This window comes from Haliaeetus albicilla, chromosome 3 (assembly GCF_947461875.1).
Source record: "Haliaeetus albicilla chromosome 3, bHalAlb1.1, whole genome shotgun sequence".
Taxonomy (NCBI): Eukaryota; Metazoa; Chordata; class Aves; order Accipitriformes; family Accipitridae; genus Haliaeetus; species Haliaeetus albicilla.
Window position 1 is genome coordinate 61104222 of NC_091485.1, and position 16728 is coordinate 61120949.

General features: G+C 38.8%; 1 protein-coding gene across 10 annotated transcripts in view; it reads right to left on the reverse strand.

The window, feature by feature from the left end:
• Positions 1 to 6377: 6377 nt before the first annotated feature.
• The window catches only part of TRPS1 (transcriptional repressor GATA binding 1), a 223056-nt gene continuing 212705 nt past the window's right edge, over positions 6378 to 16728 (reverse strand). For all 10 annotated transcript variants that reach the window (XM_069779938.1, XM_069779929.1, XM_069779939.1 and 7 more), the window contains one exon: positions 6378 to 12640. In XM_069779938.1, coding sequence (XP_069636039.1) covers positions 11579 to 12640 — 1062 coding nt within the window. In that variant the 3' untranslated portion in view covers positions 6378 to 11578. The remainder of the gene's footprint in view (positions 12641 to 16728) is intronic.

Below are 16728 nucleotides of genomic sequence, written 5' to 3' on the forward strand. Positions count from 1 at the left end.
GACTAAAAAAATGTCCACCTGATAACCGCAGGAAAGAAGAGAAGAATCCTTGAAACTTTCCCCATCCAGGTCACTTTATCTCCTTGTTGTCTCACCTGTAGTGGCTTATTTTGGTGAGGAGTCTGCAATGCTCAGCTTTATGGAGTACAAGGGCAGTGTGGCAATAAATACAGAAACGTGATTTAGGATGAAAAGCAAGAAGTAGGTAAACTTCCTATTGCCCATACTAGAAATGCCTCAAATCAGTTTGCATGGGTTTTCTACCAGCACGGGCAAAGTAGGCACTTGCAGAAAGCAATAGTTGGGCATAAGAAAAGGGCAGGACTTGACCACTCTTTCTGCATAAGGAAAAGCAGACTGGAAGTCGTCGTGCCACTGAAGGACAGTTAAGCCATGGCCACCGAGGGACAAGGGGGCATCTCTCTGGCAGCTGCCAGCACAGGGAAAGGAGGGTCTTCAGGGTGTCGCAGCTGAGCTTTTGCCCCTCATCCCCACCCTGCATATAGACCTTGAGGAACAAAATTCGGTGTTGATGTACAGCTGAGAATCTGCTCTAAACCAGGACCAATACAGCCCCCCAGCCTATAGGTTTCTGAACACTTTAAACTGATATTAGCTGCCAAGAAAAACCCCATACCGCCTTTTTCCACATCACTGACTGCTCATTTTACCACCACATACTTACCGCTGACACAGGTGTTTCTGTCACTGTGCTGGGAACTGGATTGGGGAATTAATGGGGTTGAAAGTAACCTTTTTGGGGGCAAGTGGGAGACAATTAGTTCCCTGATCTGGTACATCTCATGGAAACACAAATACTTGGGCCAGTAGAAGGAAGGGAGCAGCACAGGGCAGATAGGAGTGGGACTACTTCTTTTGGCAGCATTTCCAGCTTGAAGTGTTCCTGAAACTGTGGCCTCAGGCAGTTGATAGAGAATGAGAAAAGGCCCTGTCTTTTCCAAGGCCTGTTCCCAGCAATCAGACAATATCTTGTATATTAGCAGTCAGATCCAACAGTTCCCAAAGTCCCCGGAACTTTGCTATCCTTGTGTGTTAAACGGTCTTATGTGCTTGCTATGATTAACCTTTGTTAAGTACATGTTTGACCACTGTTAAGTTTTCCTGAGTTTTTTTTTAATATAATCGCACATTTCACTCTTGCTCCATAAATACTTTTTCCAGTCCTCATGTTCCAATCCAAAATTCCTATCTTTTTTGTATATTTAGGCTTTCTGGCATTGTTCTGCTGCCAAATGTCTATATCATCTTAGACTGTACACAGGGTAAAGCCTGCCCTTTTATATGTGCCAGTAATTCAGGCAGTTCTCCTGTGTTATTCCATGTCTCACCAGCAGTGCAGTCTCTCTTCAGGAAATGGAGAAAGCTGGCTTAAGTGCAAACTTGGTGGCCTGTGTAGGTAAATTAATCTTATTACTTTTTGTTCTGCTTAATTTGAAACAAGTTATGTAGAACAGTTAGTTGTGTAGTTTCCATGAAAACCTTTTTAATATACTAGTTTGCCTAGCACACAGAAAAGATGATATTGTATAATGTCATGACGAAAAACATCACAGTAATCTATGGCTTTAGGTTTGTAGGTGATGTCAGAGAATGATCAAGTGCATCTTCAAAGACAAGAATTATACAATTTGCTAAAAATCTGCACCTAGATTTTTTTTTTTCACTAAATAATTAAGGTAGTTCAGGATTTGTTTGTAGAGTGGCTTCCATGAAAGAGCTAGCAAGAATACTCATTTAAATGTGGAACATAGACACAGACTGGGATTTCCTACTGTCAAACTAAAATCTTCCTAGAATGTGAGTTGAAATAAAACTTACTAAGTTCTAAGTAAAGCTCACTAAAAATGTGTTGAAACAAGTCCTTTTTGAGAAACAAAGTTTTCACAACAGCACTGAAGCATTTTGTATTAAGAAAAAAAATCTTTGCCCTTTTCTGGGCAAGAAAAACTGGGTTGTCTCAAAAGTGTCGCCAATTATAACAGCTTGGAATGGATGGCCATGTTCTGTTCTATGAAACTGGACACATGGGAATGTTCATTGTTGTTGTCTCTTTATTTGTATTACTAGAAGCTGAAGATTTGCCCACAAAATTTATAATGCAAGACAACAGAAAATAGGAATATGATCTATTTGATCAAGTGCAGACATCTATTATGTACACACTGTATAGCTCTGTCTACAACTGAGCTAAATAAGATCACCTCCCACCCCATACCAGGAAATATTGTTCCCTTCCTAAAGTCGATATCTCTATATAAGATGACTCTAAAAGTGCTTCTGTCTTTAAAGCTTACCAAGTCAAATACAGCAGATTGTGGATACTGAAACATGAGGTAAACCTGCTCCAGCCACCCTCATCAGACAAGGGGAATGGTTAAAGAGAGGCAATGACAATGTTAGTTATCAGACATGGTCAAGGCCATTCTCCGGTCTGAGGACACTGGCAAACCTGCTGTCCCCCCGAAACGTGCCCACACACTGAAGCAGCGCGGCAGGTGGCTCAGGATGTACCCCATGGCTCTCGGTGCTTCCTGCTGGAAACCTGCCCCCAAGGGAATGGGGACAACTAACACAGACCCATTCGTACTCCTTCCCCTGAGAAGTGGGAATGGTCTCCCTTGTGGTAACTCCCCAGCTGTGTGCCCGGCCCTGGTCGGAAGCATGGAGCTGGCCCCAGCCAACGTGTGCCAGGGACCATGTCAGCCACTAAACCTTGCAGACGGTCATTATCCAACACCTGTGAATATTCCCGGCTTGATTTATAGATAATATAGAAGTTAGCCAAAGAGTTGTGTTGATGGGTATGATAGTGATGTCAGTGCATCAGCAGTCTAGCATGTTATGCTTTATTGTGGAGGTTAATATGTAATTACCAAGGATTTATTGCAGTGAGTTATTATGGAAATGTAAATAGATGGAAGAGCCTTTGCGCTCCAGTTCAGAGCCATGTGTTTAACAGAGTATTTTGTACTTGCATCCAGCTCTGGCAACAAAGGCCTGTGTATTAAAGAGCTCCTGATATGCTCCACCATTTCCATCTACAGATGTGCTTCGATTTTTGTTGGCCTTTGTCTCCAATTGCTCCCTGCCGTACATACTATACTCGTAAGGGAGAAACATAAATTGACTAAATTTGTGAACATTTATAATCACAAAATTATCTAGGCTAAAAGGGATCTCTAGAGATCGTCCAGTCTGGACCCCTCCTGTGGGTGGCTATGAATGTCTAACAAGCTCTTGGCTCTCAACATTTGACTGTCTCTGCAGGAAGATTAGGATCATAATGTATATTTACAGTTGGGTGTCCAAAGTAGGAAATGTGAATGCCACCTTTAGGGAACATTAACTTTGAAAAATCACTTTACCTTTCTGAAAGGCTTCCACATCTCATCCTTTCTTACTCTGAAATCTATTTCCCGTTTTATCAGATTCTATCAGTGAGGAAAATATTCTGATTAAAAGAGAAAGAAAATATTCTCATTTTGCTTTGCAAGGATTTTTCTTTACAAAAATAAATGGTAAGAAAATATCTAGTTCTCTTCCTTGAAATGATAATTTAGAAAGCCTTCTTAATGCATTTTTACACTCCTTCATCGTCTTGTTTTCTTAAAAGAATGCCACTGTGAGAAGAGAGCCAGCTTTATGTTGGGACTTTGCTTTTTGTACTACAGATCATAAAAGAAATTATTCCACTCAGAAGTGAGGCCACAGCAGCTGTATTCCCTTTGCAAAACAAGGTGTTAGCGTAACATCTTTCTGTGGCAGATTCAAGTAATCGTCTTTACAGTGTTGTAACAGAAGTTTTGTTCTTTTCTAATGTATTTCTTTTCTATTCTTTTCAAGGGTCACATTTCTTCTCCCAACAACTCCACTGACATTGTGTCAGCACTGATGGAGCTGTTTGGAGGTAGGTGACAGAACTGTCACCGTATCAATCTCACCATTAAGCTGTCAATTCCACAGTAGCATTTGGAATTGAATCAGACACTTCCACTGACATTGTAACCACAATGTGTGAAAGACACTTCCATTCCTTTGGATGTGCAGGAGACACTTTCATTTACAGAAAGGACCCACTGATACTCTTGTTGTTCTGCACACAAGGATTAGTCAGCCTCTTCAGGGAAATCAAGGGAAGCTGGTGTCAGTACAAACTCTACCTCCATCAGGTTTCAGAGGTTTCAGCTGTCCCAACTGTCCAGCGTAATTGCCCATCACGGTTAAACTTCCAGTACGAACACATAAACTGAACACTTTCACTGACATTCTGCTGTTTTGTTGATTTTATACCCCCACCATCAACACAATTTTACAAAGACGGTGTTTTTTGTGATTTATAGTAAATAAAGTTGTAAGATAACTAGGCCATGTCTTCTATTAATAGTATAATATTGAGAGCACCCCACTTCCCCTTCATACAGAATGAAGCACACTGCTTATTCATTCTGTCCATTTTCTTCTGCATCAGCACCTATTCCTGTATAATTTTTTTTTCACTTTACTCTATACATTTATAAACCTTCTTTGATGAGGGTCAGGATCTGCTACCAGCAGATGTATTATCTTGTATATTCTCAGCCTGGCTGTACCTGGGAGAAGAGTTCTGACCTATGTCAAGATACGGCAGTAGTAAAAACCAAATAGGAAATAATCAAGGATACTGCTGCTAGAACAAGAAGTCCCTAGATTCTTGGCACAAATTTAAACCTTGTAATTGCATATTAAGACCTGATAACAATGTCAGTGTGCACTTATATGAGCTGCTTACATGTGGAGCTGCTGTTATAAGAGGAAGGCATTAACACTCTAAGTAGGCTATACAAATAGTAGAACCACAAAGGAAAATTTGAGGTCATCAGCTCCTCCAATCATGAGCTCACTTAAGTATATGGAGACAGAAGTGCAATATTAAACACTGGTTTTAACTCTGATTAAAGACAGACTGCATTGGTCAGGGAGAGTTTTATAACAAGAACATAAATTTGGATTAAATCTTGTTATCCTCAAAAGGTGCTCTTAAAACAGGTGAAAATATTTGATTTTTAAACTCTCTCTCTCTCTGTACATATATAAACTCTCTCCATGTGAATATATATGTATATGTAAATCTCTGTATATGTACACATATAGTGTTTATATATTTTTTCTTACATATATAGTGTGTATATATATGTATATAGTCTTACACAATGCATATAGACCAGCTTTTGCATATAGCATCTTTTTCAAAATGCATAAAATTTAAGCATAAAGTTGATGTCTCCAAAACTAGTTCTCCCTGCCTTTGAAAGCTTTTTCTCTTTTTTTCTTTACTACAGTTATTATTTTTATTAATCTCAGGAAATTAAAAAGAGACTGAAAATGCATAAGGCCTGCATCTGAATTCACTGGAAGAATGAATTGCAGGGGAAGTTATTTCTGGCACGGTGCTTTTAAAATTAAGTCTAAAACATTTGTACTCTAACATAAAGAGATCTTTACCATTTTGTATTACTTTAAAACATTATTTTGTATGAGTGTGAACAGTCTCTCAACCATGGAGATGAGACAAAAACCTATGGAGAAAGGAAATTACAGCATAATGGAAATGATGGCCGGGAGCCATACCACCCTGGGCTGTGAGCTCATCCAAACAGAAATGCCAAGCTGAGCTGATTTGGTCAGTGCTCCGATCTGGGCTCTCTGAGGAAACCTCCGAGGTTGCTGGAGGCAGTGGTAGTGGCAACATTGCAGGTGGTACTCTCTGTTCTTGAGTCATCATTGGGTCAATAACCTGTGTGATGGGAGCGAGCAAGATTGCCTGGAAGAGTTGTGGGCATGATGTGAAACCCATGGTCCTGAGCATCAGGAATTGTTGAAAGACCACCATGGACTTTGTGTGAAAGGTAGACTTGTTAACCCTGGGGTAGTGAACACATTTCAGTATCAGCCTTTCTCAGGTACTTTCTCAAAGTTATTCCAGTGTTTGCTCCTCCTTGGGGCGGCAGAATAAAACCAGTAGTGTAATGCCAGCTGCTGGAGTATTAAAAAAAGCTCAAACTCCACTGAAATAGACTTTCACTCTAAATCCTGTCATTAACTTGAATGAGTTTTGGTCACATCTAGAGTCCTGAATGTAGAAGGACTGCAATAGGGCTAATCTGTTTTTGAAGCAGCTCCTTTTTTCATGCATTTACTGTTTGGGCAATGCTGCCTTTGCCTTTCAGCTGTATCACCAGCCGCTACTCACAGATGCTGTCAGGCCCTGTCGTGCTTTCAGTGCAGCTCGACTCCGGATTGTTTTCCTCCCCAGTCCCGCTACGGTGTAGTAACACTATGACATTACAATCTCCCGAGAAACAATGACATGAATCTGATTTATAACTGGTGGTAAAACTTTATTATTCAAGTTTAGATGTAACAGACATCTTTGCTGCCTGAAGATTGTTTGCATAAGAAATACACCAAGAACATGTTTGTGAGTAGAAATGAACATGCACTATGAAAACCAAAAAACAAAACAAAACAAAAAAACCCAAAACAAAACAAAACAAAAAACACATCCATGTGTTGTAAGGACAAAACATTAAGAGCCAACATTCTAGAGTCAAATCAGGGCTACAAGTTTAATGATGGTTTTTAGCAACATGAAGTCATTCTTTATGAAGTACTTTTTTTTTTCTTTTTTTTTTTTTTTTCCTTTTCCTGCTGGTGAATTTTCTATAAGCTAAATTTACAATGGCATTTTGAGATGTTTCCTTTTCTCCTGTTCTCCTACATAGAGCTCAGAGGCCAAAATGATAGCAATGGAAAACTGTGGTTGCTGTTACAATGTTTATTCTAAGAATTTTACTTTACTATGTGTACTCAAAAATCAAATGAAACTGGTATTTATCTGGCTGGCAGCCATTAAATTATTGTCTTTCATCCTCTTAAAAAGAGGTAAATCAGGGTATATGTGATTACTATATAGGTAGCATCTCACCAACTGCCAGCTTTCCAGAGCTTGCTGACTGAAATGGAATTGTAAGGGAGAGGGTAGGGAGGAATCCTATTCTGAGGTGAGGAAATTATGTAAATCATTCTACTTGGCCCATCTTCACTTTATAGAAAAGTTTAGAAGGGATTTTTCACTTATCTATCACATTTGGGATATGTTGACAAATTGCTCACTATTCTTTGCCAAGCATAACTGTCTCCACAGAAGCAGAAGGAAATATATCTACCCTTCTGGCTGAACAGAAGTGAACTTCTAATCTCTTTGGCTTTTCCTGACCAGTATTAGGAATTAGCATGCTAAGTCAGCCAAGAAAAATCAATACGGGAGCAAGAACGGGAATATATTTAGACATCCTGGGCAAAAAGCAGATGGCATACAACTCCTTAGCACATAAAGCAAGTGGTTATGACTAAAAAGCAACACTGTCCAGTCTAAAGATGGTCTTGAAAGTCCGTCCCTGAACTGAGTACTAATCTACAGTTGCCAAATCAGGTCTCCCCATTGCACAGCCACTGTGTCTCAGCACTGTATACAATTAGCATCAGTCACTTTTGTCCTGCTGCCCCTCTAACTGCAAAAATAATCTCTTGCTCACAGTGTGCCTCAACTTTTTGAGTCTCTATGTTCTCTCTCTTTAAAACTGTCACAATGTGCAACAGTACATTTTTTAGACAAAACCAAGATACAAGTATCCAGTGTCCCTCCCCCTTTCTGGACAGTCCATGAAAAATTAAAGGGGGAGCTTCATCAGCACAGTGGCAATTAGGTGCAAAACTTCTTTTGGAAAGCACTCCGAGTTTAGCACCTGAATGCAAACCGTGCTTTGGAAAATCTTCGTCTCCTGCTGCTTTAACCTAGAAGGCAGCAGCCACGAAGTGATAGCTTAGAGACAGTCCGGTTTGCAGAAGATGCTGCATGATGGCTCTGCTATAGGGTGTTAATGGAAACACTGTTCCTGTTCTGCAATCTCATTAATGATGGGCACCACAAATCCTCTGGTTTTGATCCATCTACTTATTTTGTGGTCCAATTTGAGATACATTTTAAGATCTCAAACTACCATTCCTTAGTAAGAGAAGTACACCACCTTGAAGACACTGACAAATTGAGAACAAAGAATAAGTCTTTGAAAGTTCAGTTGTTAGTGCTGTAAGTTGATCGAAATGCAGTGGGTGCAGTAATGACTTGTGTGTGCTAACAAGAAGTTTGGTTTCCATCTGAGAGTTATTAAATAAGATTATTCTTTTTCAATGTCAGGATTTATTTTTCTTTTGATTAATATCCATTGTGAGGGGGTCTGGAAGAGGGATGGAGTCCCCTCTCTTTTGTTAAGAAACAAAACTGTGCTCGTCCCACCCCAATCAAAGAGAACAGGCTATGGCAAAATCCCATTTCTTACATAGCAGAAATCTTAGAACATCTCAACATGTCATGGCAAGAACAATGAACTTTTTCCAAATTTTATTTGCTCCATTTAGGTGTGCAATACTAACATTCAAACATCTGTCTTGTTCTTTGCACTCATAAGATTTCATTTCTCCTCATCCCCAAACCCTGATATGTGTATTTCCTGTTATTGGCCTCTGCTTCCAAGTTTAGCAAGAGGTGTTCTGAAGTACAGGGTGGTGCTCAAGTCTTACAATGCGCATGTCCCCCTTAAAATATTTTGCCATGAAGATGCAGCTTCTCTCAATGAAGAAGCCACAGGAACCGGTAGGTCTTAGATGAAGTAAGTCAAACCAGTAACTACTGAAAACCGGCAGGCAGCTACCTCTGAAGCCGAGAAAAATCACTGCTTAGTGAGTCTAACATGTTTCTTGGAAAAGCTGAAAAGGACACACACTGGACCCTGACGTAACAAAACGAGGGCAATCTATTTCAGTCCCCACAGAAAAAAAAAGAAACAAAAAAATACCCAACAAAAATAAATCCACAAAAACCAAGTCAGAACTTATTATTGGAGAACAATAGTAAAAACATAACCAGACTTTGTCTGGCACTGGTATCAAGCTGGAGATTCATCTAAAAAATAGAAGAAGAAGAATGTGGCCCAATATCCTTTGCTAACCTAGAACACTATTGAAGGGTTATAGAACTCAACCATGAACAGATTGAGTGGGACTTTCCATATGCTGCTCACCAGTATAGAAGCAATGGGTGGAGCAGGAAGGAATGCAAGCCTAATGCTGAACAATAGCCTGTCTGTGCCTAACAAGTCAGAGACACTGTGCAATAACGTTTCATCTGTGTGAAAATGTAACACCCCAAACACTGCCAAGGTCAGCAAGACCTTTGGTGATCAACTGTGTAAGTGCTTCTCATGCATGGTGATGTTCACTGCTGGCTGCCTTAGGCACATCAGTTTTCAAAAGCCTATCAAAGTGCTGAACGTTTAGGCCAGTTCCTCCCTGGTTTTCCTTTTGCCAACCCCTATAAGACATTTCCTATCACCTCTCCTTTTATCTTCCACCTCCCTGTCTATATGGTTAAGTATCTTATAAGTGCACCAAATTCTAGAAGGGAGAGTGGTGAGAATCAGGTAAGTTAAATACAAGAACTTTTTTTTTATAATGCTTTAGTTTCAATTACATGAAAATCTGAGAAAGGCGGCATGTAAGTGAGATCAGAATAGGACCCTTTACATATAATCTCAAGTGAGGACTTAGTCCAGAGAAATTTTTATAGAACATTTTAAAAAATAAAATGCATGAATGGAGAAATAAAAGACAACATAATATCAGAAAGACATTTTAAACTTCATTCGCTGCAACATTCATGAACCAGTTGAGCTACACCTGCCATCCAACCATAAGGAACTAAGACCCTGCACTGCGAAAAAGAAACAAACCCAAACAGAACAAAAAAGCAACTGCGTAATATTGTAAAAATGGAGTGCAATGCTACTACAGAATGCAATAAAACATCAGTGCTGCATCGTCAAACAGCACTTATCAAAATAATTTCTGAAATGTTTCTTCTGAAACACAGACAAAGCAATAAAAAGAGGATATATGTTTATCATTTTAAGCATAACAATGTGAGTTAAGAGCTTAAGAATACAAAAGTACTTGGAATGAATAGTGCTACCCTTTTTTTCCTAAGTAGGCATAAAAATATTTTCATTTCCTTCTTGTTTTTCCATACCATTAATATCAACAAATTTCATTCATTTCATGTTATCGTTTACAACTTTAATGCACACACACAGAAAAAAAGATACCTACTGCAATAGAAATAGTTGCTTCATTACCTTGTTTGCTACATTTGCAAATGTAAACAGCGAGGCAGAGCCAGAACTGACTCTAATGCATGATGGAATATCTTTGTTGCATACGTACACTGTAGAAAATAATTATTCAATATGTCAGGCACCATTATTTGAAATGTAATACATTAATATTTACTAGAAAAATAAGGTTTTTTCTATTTGTTCTCCCAACTTCTTTAATGAAATAAGTTAATCTGACAGTGCATCCAGTAGCTTGTAATATCTTCTACATCCCTGTGGCAAATAATAAACTACTGGTTGGGACACTATAATGAAAATGATTAAAGTCAGTTCTTGTACACCCTTGTAGCAAGCATGGAGGCTCGTCTAACAGCACCTTTAACCAATTATTTAATATTTAGTTATGTAGCCCTATTTCCCTGAGCAGTTATGCTGAGGAGCTTTCCCTTCATGGATAGTTTTTACAAAGCTTTAAGTATTAAAAAGTACTATGAAGACATTTAATGCTACTTAGCAAAAGCTGGTATAAGTCTACTGAAGGGATTGACTGGTATGTATAGCAATGTTAAGCCTGTGGAGAAGTAACCTTAGACTTTAAGGTTTAGAAATGTAATATATTAAAAATATATTATAATAAAATACAGCAGGTTACCTTGTTCTATGCAAATTAAACCCGGAGTGTGGCTTCTGTATTAGAGACTTCACTTGCACAAAATGGTTTTCCTTAAGTGTGCCAGAAAGAATGTAGTGATAAAATGGTAGCTAAAAATCAGCTGAGTCTGAGAAACATCTAGATGAAATTGCTGCCAAAGCTTTGAGGACAAAGTGATCCTAAGGCATGTTGTAGGGCAGAAATTAGCCCAAATTAAAGAAAAGAAAATGACCTTTTAACATCTGTATATTTAACAAGTCTAGTTCTTATATACAATGTGCATATGTTCACTATACCCCTGCAGCAGTATATACATATACACATCTTTGCACTCTTGCCAGTTATGTCTCTTACACAACAGCAAAGGTATTAATTGTCCGGTAAAATTTTCTCAAGGTTATTTGCCATGATTCACTGCATTCTGGCTAGCTTTGGTGGGCCGTGTCCCATATAATTATCTTCTCCCCCTTCTGGCCACCATCCAACTGTTCTTTTTTTCTTGGTAACCCACTCATTTAAAAGGAAAAAAAAAAAAAAGAAGAAAAAGGGAAAAAAAAAAGAAAAGAACAAGGGATTTAATATTGGATAAGGCATGCTCTCTATATGAAGTGCTTTATAGGTCTTCACAAGACATTACAAGCTATTGAATTCCCATCAAGGAAACCTATTTCTGTTTAATTGTGCTAAGTGCTAAGGTTTACTCTTTAGGTTTTCCATTCTTTTCAGCTTGTGCATTGTTCCTGTGTAGGCCCCTCTGGATGTGAGTTGTGAAGTCATACTTGTCCGTGCAAAGATGCTGGCATATGCTGCACTGGAAAGGTCCACTGTCACCATGGCAACTCATATGCAAAGCATACATCACTTCATCCAGAAAGACAATGCCACAGTGCACACACTTGGTAGAAAGTTCATCTTGAGTACTTCTATCAACTTTCTCTGTTTTTACTACATTCAAGGGACCTTCATTTTTTACATTTGGTGGTGCCTTACTCTTTTCCTTGGAGGCACCATTTGCAGTTGGCCCAGGTCTGGAATGCTTTATCGCCAAATCTAGAGGAATGTCATTGTCTGATCCAACAGCTGAAAAATGAGGAGGCAGATTAAAGGTGGGATAAGGCACATAGTTTTGGCAAGGATTTGGTAGGCCAGGCACATGACTCAAGTAGTGTGGATTCCCAGGAACAGACAGCTTATATTTACTCCAGAATCTCAGCCAGTCAGCTTCACTCTGAAAGTCATTGTGTACAAACGGAAGTCCAAAAAGTGGGTACTGGTATTTTTCAATAGGGCTTCCAGGTGGTGAATAGTTTGGGTGTTTCGCAGGTCTCATGTATTTTTCTATCGGGCTGCCTCTCTCTGAGCTTCCTTTCCCTTCTGATATCGATGAACTGTTTCCTGGGTCTCCAGTACTTTCCTGAGGACTTTTTATCTGAATGTGCAAAGGTTGCATCCTTTTGTGAATATCCAGAGTTTGGCTGACCAATATTGGCTGCTGAGCAGAATGGCTTTTAGTCAATGAACCTGGGGCCTCATATTTACCGAGGCTGGGAAGCTGAATTTCTCTCTGATGACCTTCAGGTAAATGATCCTCTGACCTCCTCTCTAAGGGGCTTCCATTGACTTGTTCCTCACTGTTACCCCTCTGCTGTTTGTTTAGCTGCTCAGCCTGAAGTGCCTCCGGGTTAAGGCGCTTTCTTGTTCGTCTCCTAATGATCTGCTCACCATTGTTCTGCTTAATGATGTTTAAAGGCCTGGGAGTCTGCATGGAACACAAACATAATGAACAAAAGGAAAAAAGAAAGACACATTAAGCAAATCTGCAAGACCACACTCACGAAAATTTATCTTTTCTTTTGTGAAGAGCTATATTGTAAGAGTTTCATGGGAATGACCAAATTTCAAGCCAAATGCTCGTTCCTGGCCTCTCAAGCCAAAAGTAAACTACGAATTGGTTTGTTTTATCAAACTAAGTCAAGTGCCTTACACAGTTGCCTGTTTACTCAAAAAGGCATGAAGTATCCAAGCTGTCAAAGCATTTATTATCCCATACTCCTGAAAAATTCTGGGGGAGATGTGCTGAAAGTGGGTGCTGAGAGCTGGGGATGAGGTGGGAGATGCACAGCCCTATGCACGGCCGTTATTCTATGCACTGTGTCACCAGAGCTGGTATCGGGCAGGGGTTTGCACAGATCACACTATGACAAGACTGAGTAACACTTAACCTTGATACCCACCCCCCTTTGACACGGATAGAAAATGCAAGCAAATACAGGGCTTGCTGATCACCACTGCTGTCACCTAGCAAAAGGGCTGCAGGTCGACTGTGGTGGTGAGTGGGATGATGGTGGCTGGAAAGGGACTAAGAAAGATGGAGAAGAAAGCCCAGGAAAAATTTTCCTATGCACCAAAATGTCTACCTGGGACTTTGGTACCAACTCTCCCTCCTTCATCCCTACTGTATTTCTTTCTAAATGTTACTGATGTTGTGCTACTAAGTCATGAGGGAGAGAAGGCATCCCCTGAAGGGTGGGAAAAAAGGGTCTGTGAATTAAAAAGCATTGCAGAAGAGACAGAGGCAAGAACCAAGTGAGGACTTCTGTTTCCATTTGCTACTTCCCCACACCAGCTCAGGGTAGGCGGCCTGTTTAGATGAGAACTGAAAATATTTTTGCGTGAAGAAAAAAAACTAGTACAAGGAAGGACAGCAGCCGGGCCTACAGGAAGGCAATGGTATGTGAATGAAAGATGGTGCCGTAATGTTGGTATGTGTTGCTCTACTGGGCAGATGTTAAAACAACAAAAGCTGCCTAGAAGTCATTCAGTTTGGAGTGCTAGCAGTTGCCATTTGTCTCATCCAAATGCACATATAATCATATTTTGGTTGGAGCCCAGAAAAGTGCCCCACATAGTAGTCCACTTACATGTTTATTTGGAAATTTTCTTTTTAACATTGTTTTAAAGTGCAGATTAAATTTTGACATACAGTCAATATCCAAAATAATTTGTACCTTGAATGTAACATAATTTATATATATTCATAAATTTGAATTAATAAAAAAATATCCAGAGCTGGAAGAGTGCTCACTCTATTATTTGTAGAGATCTAGTTTCTCTCTTGAGTTGCCATCTTCCTCTCCTCTTTCACCTGTTTACTTCCCTGAGGTCAGCTTATTAACGGTTAACCACATTTTAGGCAGTGCAGCTACTTGTTAAGATTTTACTTTCTATTAAAACTCTGAATCAGAAGAAATATACACTTTGATTTAGATTTTTAATAAGCAAAATTTAAACTTAGCAGAAAACAGGCACCTGAACCAGCCTCCTCAAACAGATCAAAGTTGAGGCAAAATCATGTTAGATAAAATTAGAATATTTTCTATGCAAATTCTATGCAAATAAAGTTTATAGTTTGCAGAATCAATAGCCAATTAATATGCATAAGCATATACTCTTTATTACAAGCTCAGTGTAATTTCCTCACTTTTTTATGACAACTGTAACACTGTCATAGTGACGTGCTGTGAGATCTTACAATATTGTTGATGTTGCTATTATTAAATTTTATTTATATGGTACTGACCATTTTCATATGGCTTCCGGATAACCTTTCAATAGTTTGGAAATACTTTTAGTCTTACTCTTCGTGCTACAGGTATGAAGCCTGATCATGGAAGTCATTAAAAGAAACATCTTCATACCTGTCGTTAAGGATCCTCACACACTTGTTTGCAGCTCTGGCTCTTCAAAGTTACATGTCATTAGGAGCTAAAGGCGTAGGTCCAACTTAAAAATTATTCAGCATGCAAATGACTGTACTCATCTGGCTAGTCTTTAGCTGATTAAAACAGACTATTCAGTGGAGTAAAGCTACGCACATTTTCCTTATTCATAGTAGTAAGTTGCAGATAGAAACATTCTGTATCTGGTTGCAACTAAGACAGACAGAAAAGTTTAAGTTCTCTTCTTGATTTTCAGTGGGGCATTAAATTTGGAAAACAGTGAAACCATTACCAGAACTTTACTTTTAAAATGCCCTTTGTCAGACCCTTAATTATATGTTATACATAATATATTGACTATGATCACAAAGATTTTTTTGCTATCTCTGTATCAATTGGCAATCTCCCTATCCCGAATACATAAGTAACTTTAAAAAAAACCCCACAAAATTCAACAAATAGTTCATTAAATTATTGTGATTAGACTTTCTAGATACCATGGGAAACTGGAGTGATCACTCCACTAGAAGATCATGTATGTCTAATCCTTGAATACTATGCTGTAACTCCTCACTGAAGCAGTCCGATGAGGTGGCCAAGGAATCACTATGGAACAAAATCTAGTTTTCCATGACTAAGTTAGAGCTATTAAAAAATGAGGAACAGCACCACAATAATAATGGTCAAATTCATGATTCTGGGGACACAAGGGATATACCTTTCTCTGTCAGCAAATGTGAATATTGTGTATATGTTTGCAGTGAACGGCATTTTTTTCATTATTTTAATACTTGAATGTTGGAATATTATTACACTTTTCTTAACATAGTTGTCTGCATTAGAGGAAAGAAATGTGGAAAAACCTGGCAAGTTTATTGTAAACGACCCCTAGATAGATTGAACACTTTTGAAAACATGTTGAAAAATTATTCAGGGGTATCATAGAAATGGAAATGTGACTTATAGCAGAAATCACTACCATGTTAACATTTGTCAGTCACTACCACCTAGTAGTATCTGACAGACCATAGATTTTTCTCTTATTAAATACAAGTAAAAAAGGGACCTTAGAGATACGTATATTATACACATTCTTGAGTTAATGAGGACAGTAGTTCTAGATAGTGATAATCCAATTAAAAGGGAGCTATGAAATGTGCAAACCTACTATAGGTGAATTTTGCTCAGCTGCGTAGCATAATTTAGTTTAACAGGGTGGCTCACAGAAGGGAACAGTTCTACTCCCTTGAATTTTTATACTTTCAGACATCTACCTAATAACTGCATCATCCTAGTCTCCTTAATTCAAAAACATACATGACAAATACTTACTGTAATTTTTCATGAAGAGATAGACAGGCAGACAGATAAAAGAAACTTTCATCTTTCTGGTGTCAGTCTAAAGAGCATCCCTTTGCATAGGACTGTCTCAAAAGGTGTCCCAAAGGAGAGATTTGTTTGATTATTTCACACTCCAACTTACGGTGGAGTTCCTATCGTACCACAGCAGAGTGGAAGCTTAATTAAATTCTTTGTATTTGTTTGGTCAAAGTTCATTTGAAGATATTAATGTCAAATGTCCACTGAATGACAGCTTATTGCCATGCTTGAACTGTGGAGCTAAAAGATAGTGTCAGCTTCTTGCTTTCTGTATGCATAAAATAAAGTTTGACATTGTATTGCTAATTATTATTGTTGGAAGCACACTAGTTTGCTCCTACTGGTTCATAAGAATTATCTGAGCTACATGTCTGAATTCAAAACTGATGCTTGTAGCTGTTATCTATGCAATAAGTTATGCTAATAATCACGGTAAGGTCCAACACTATAGTTTAGAAAAGTATATTAAAAAAAGGGAAAATGGGGGCTGTGAATGGAAGTTCTACAAATAACTGGACACAAATGTCAAATTAACATTAAAAAGCCTAACTGTCCTTCTTAAAATCTTTGTAGATGCTCACCACTGATCAATTTCCTGAAATCAGATATTATATCTAGAACTTTGAGAGATCTCCAGAGAGATGGTACTTTCAGCAAGACGCAGCCAAGATGCTGGCCAGCAATCGTGCATTAGTCCATCTTCTCCTGCTCAGATGCTATCTGACTGGCCAGGTTGTTCTGAAGCTTA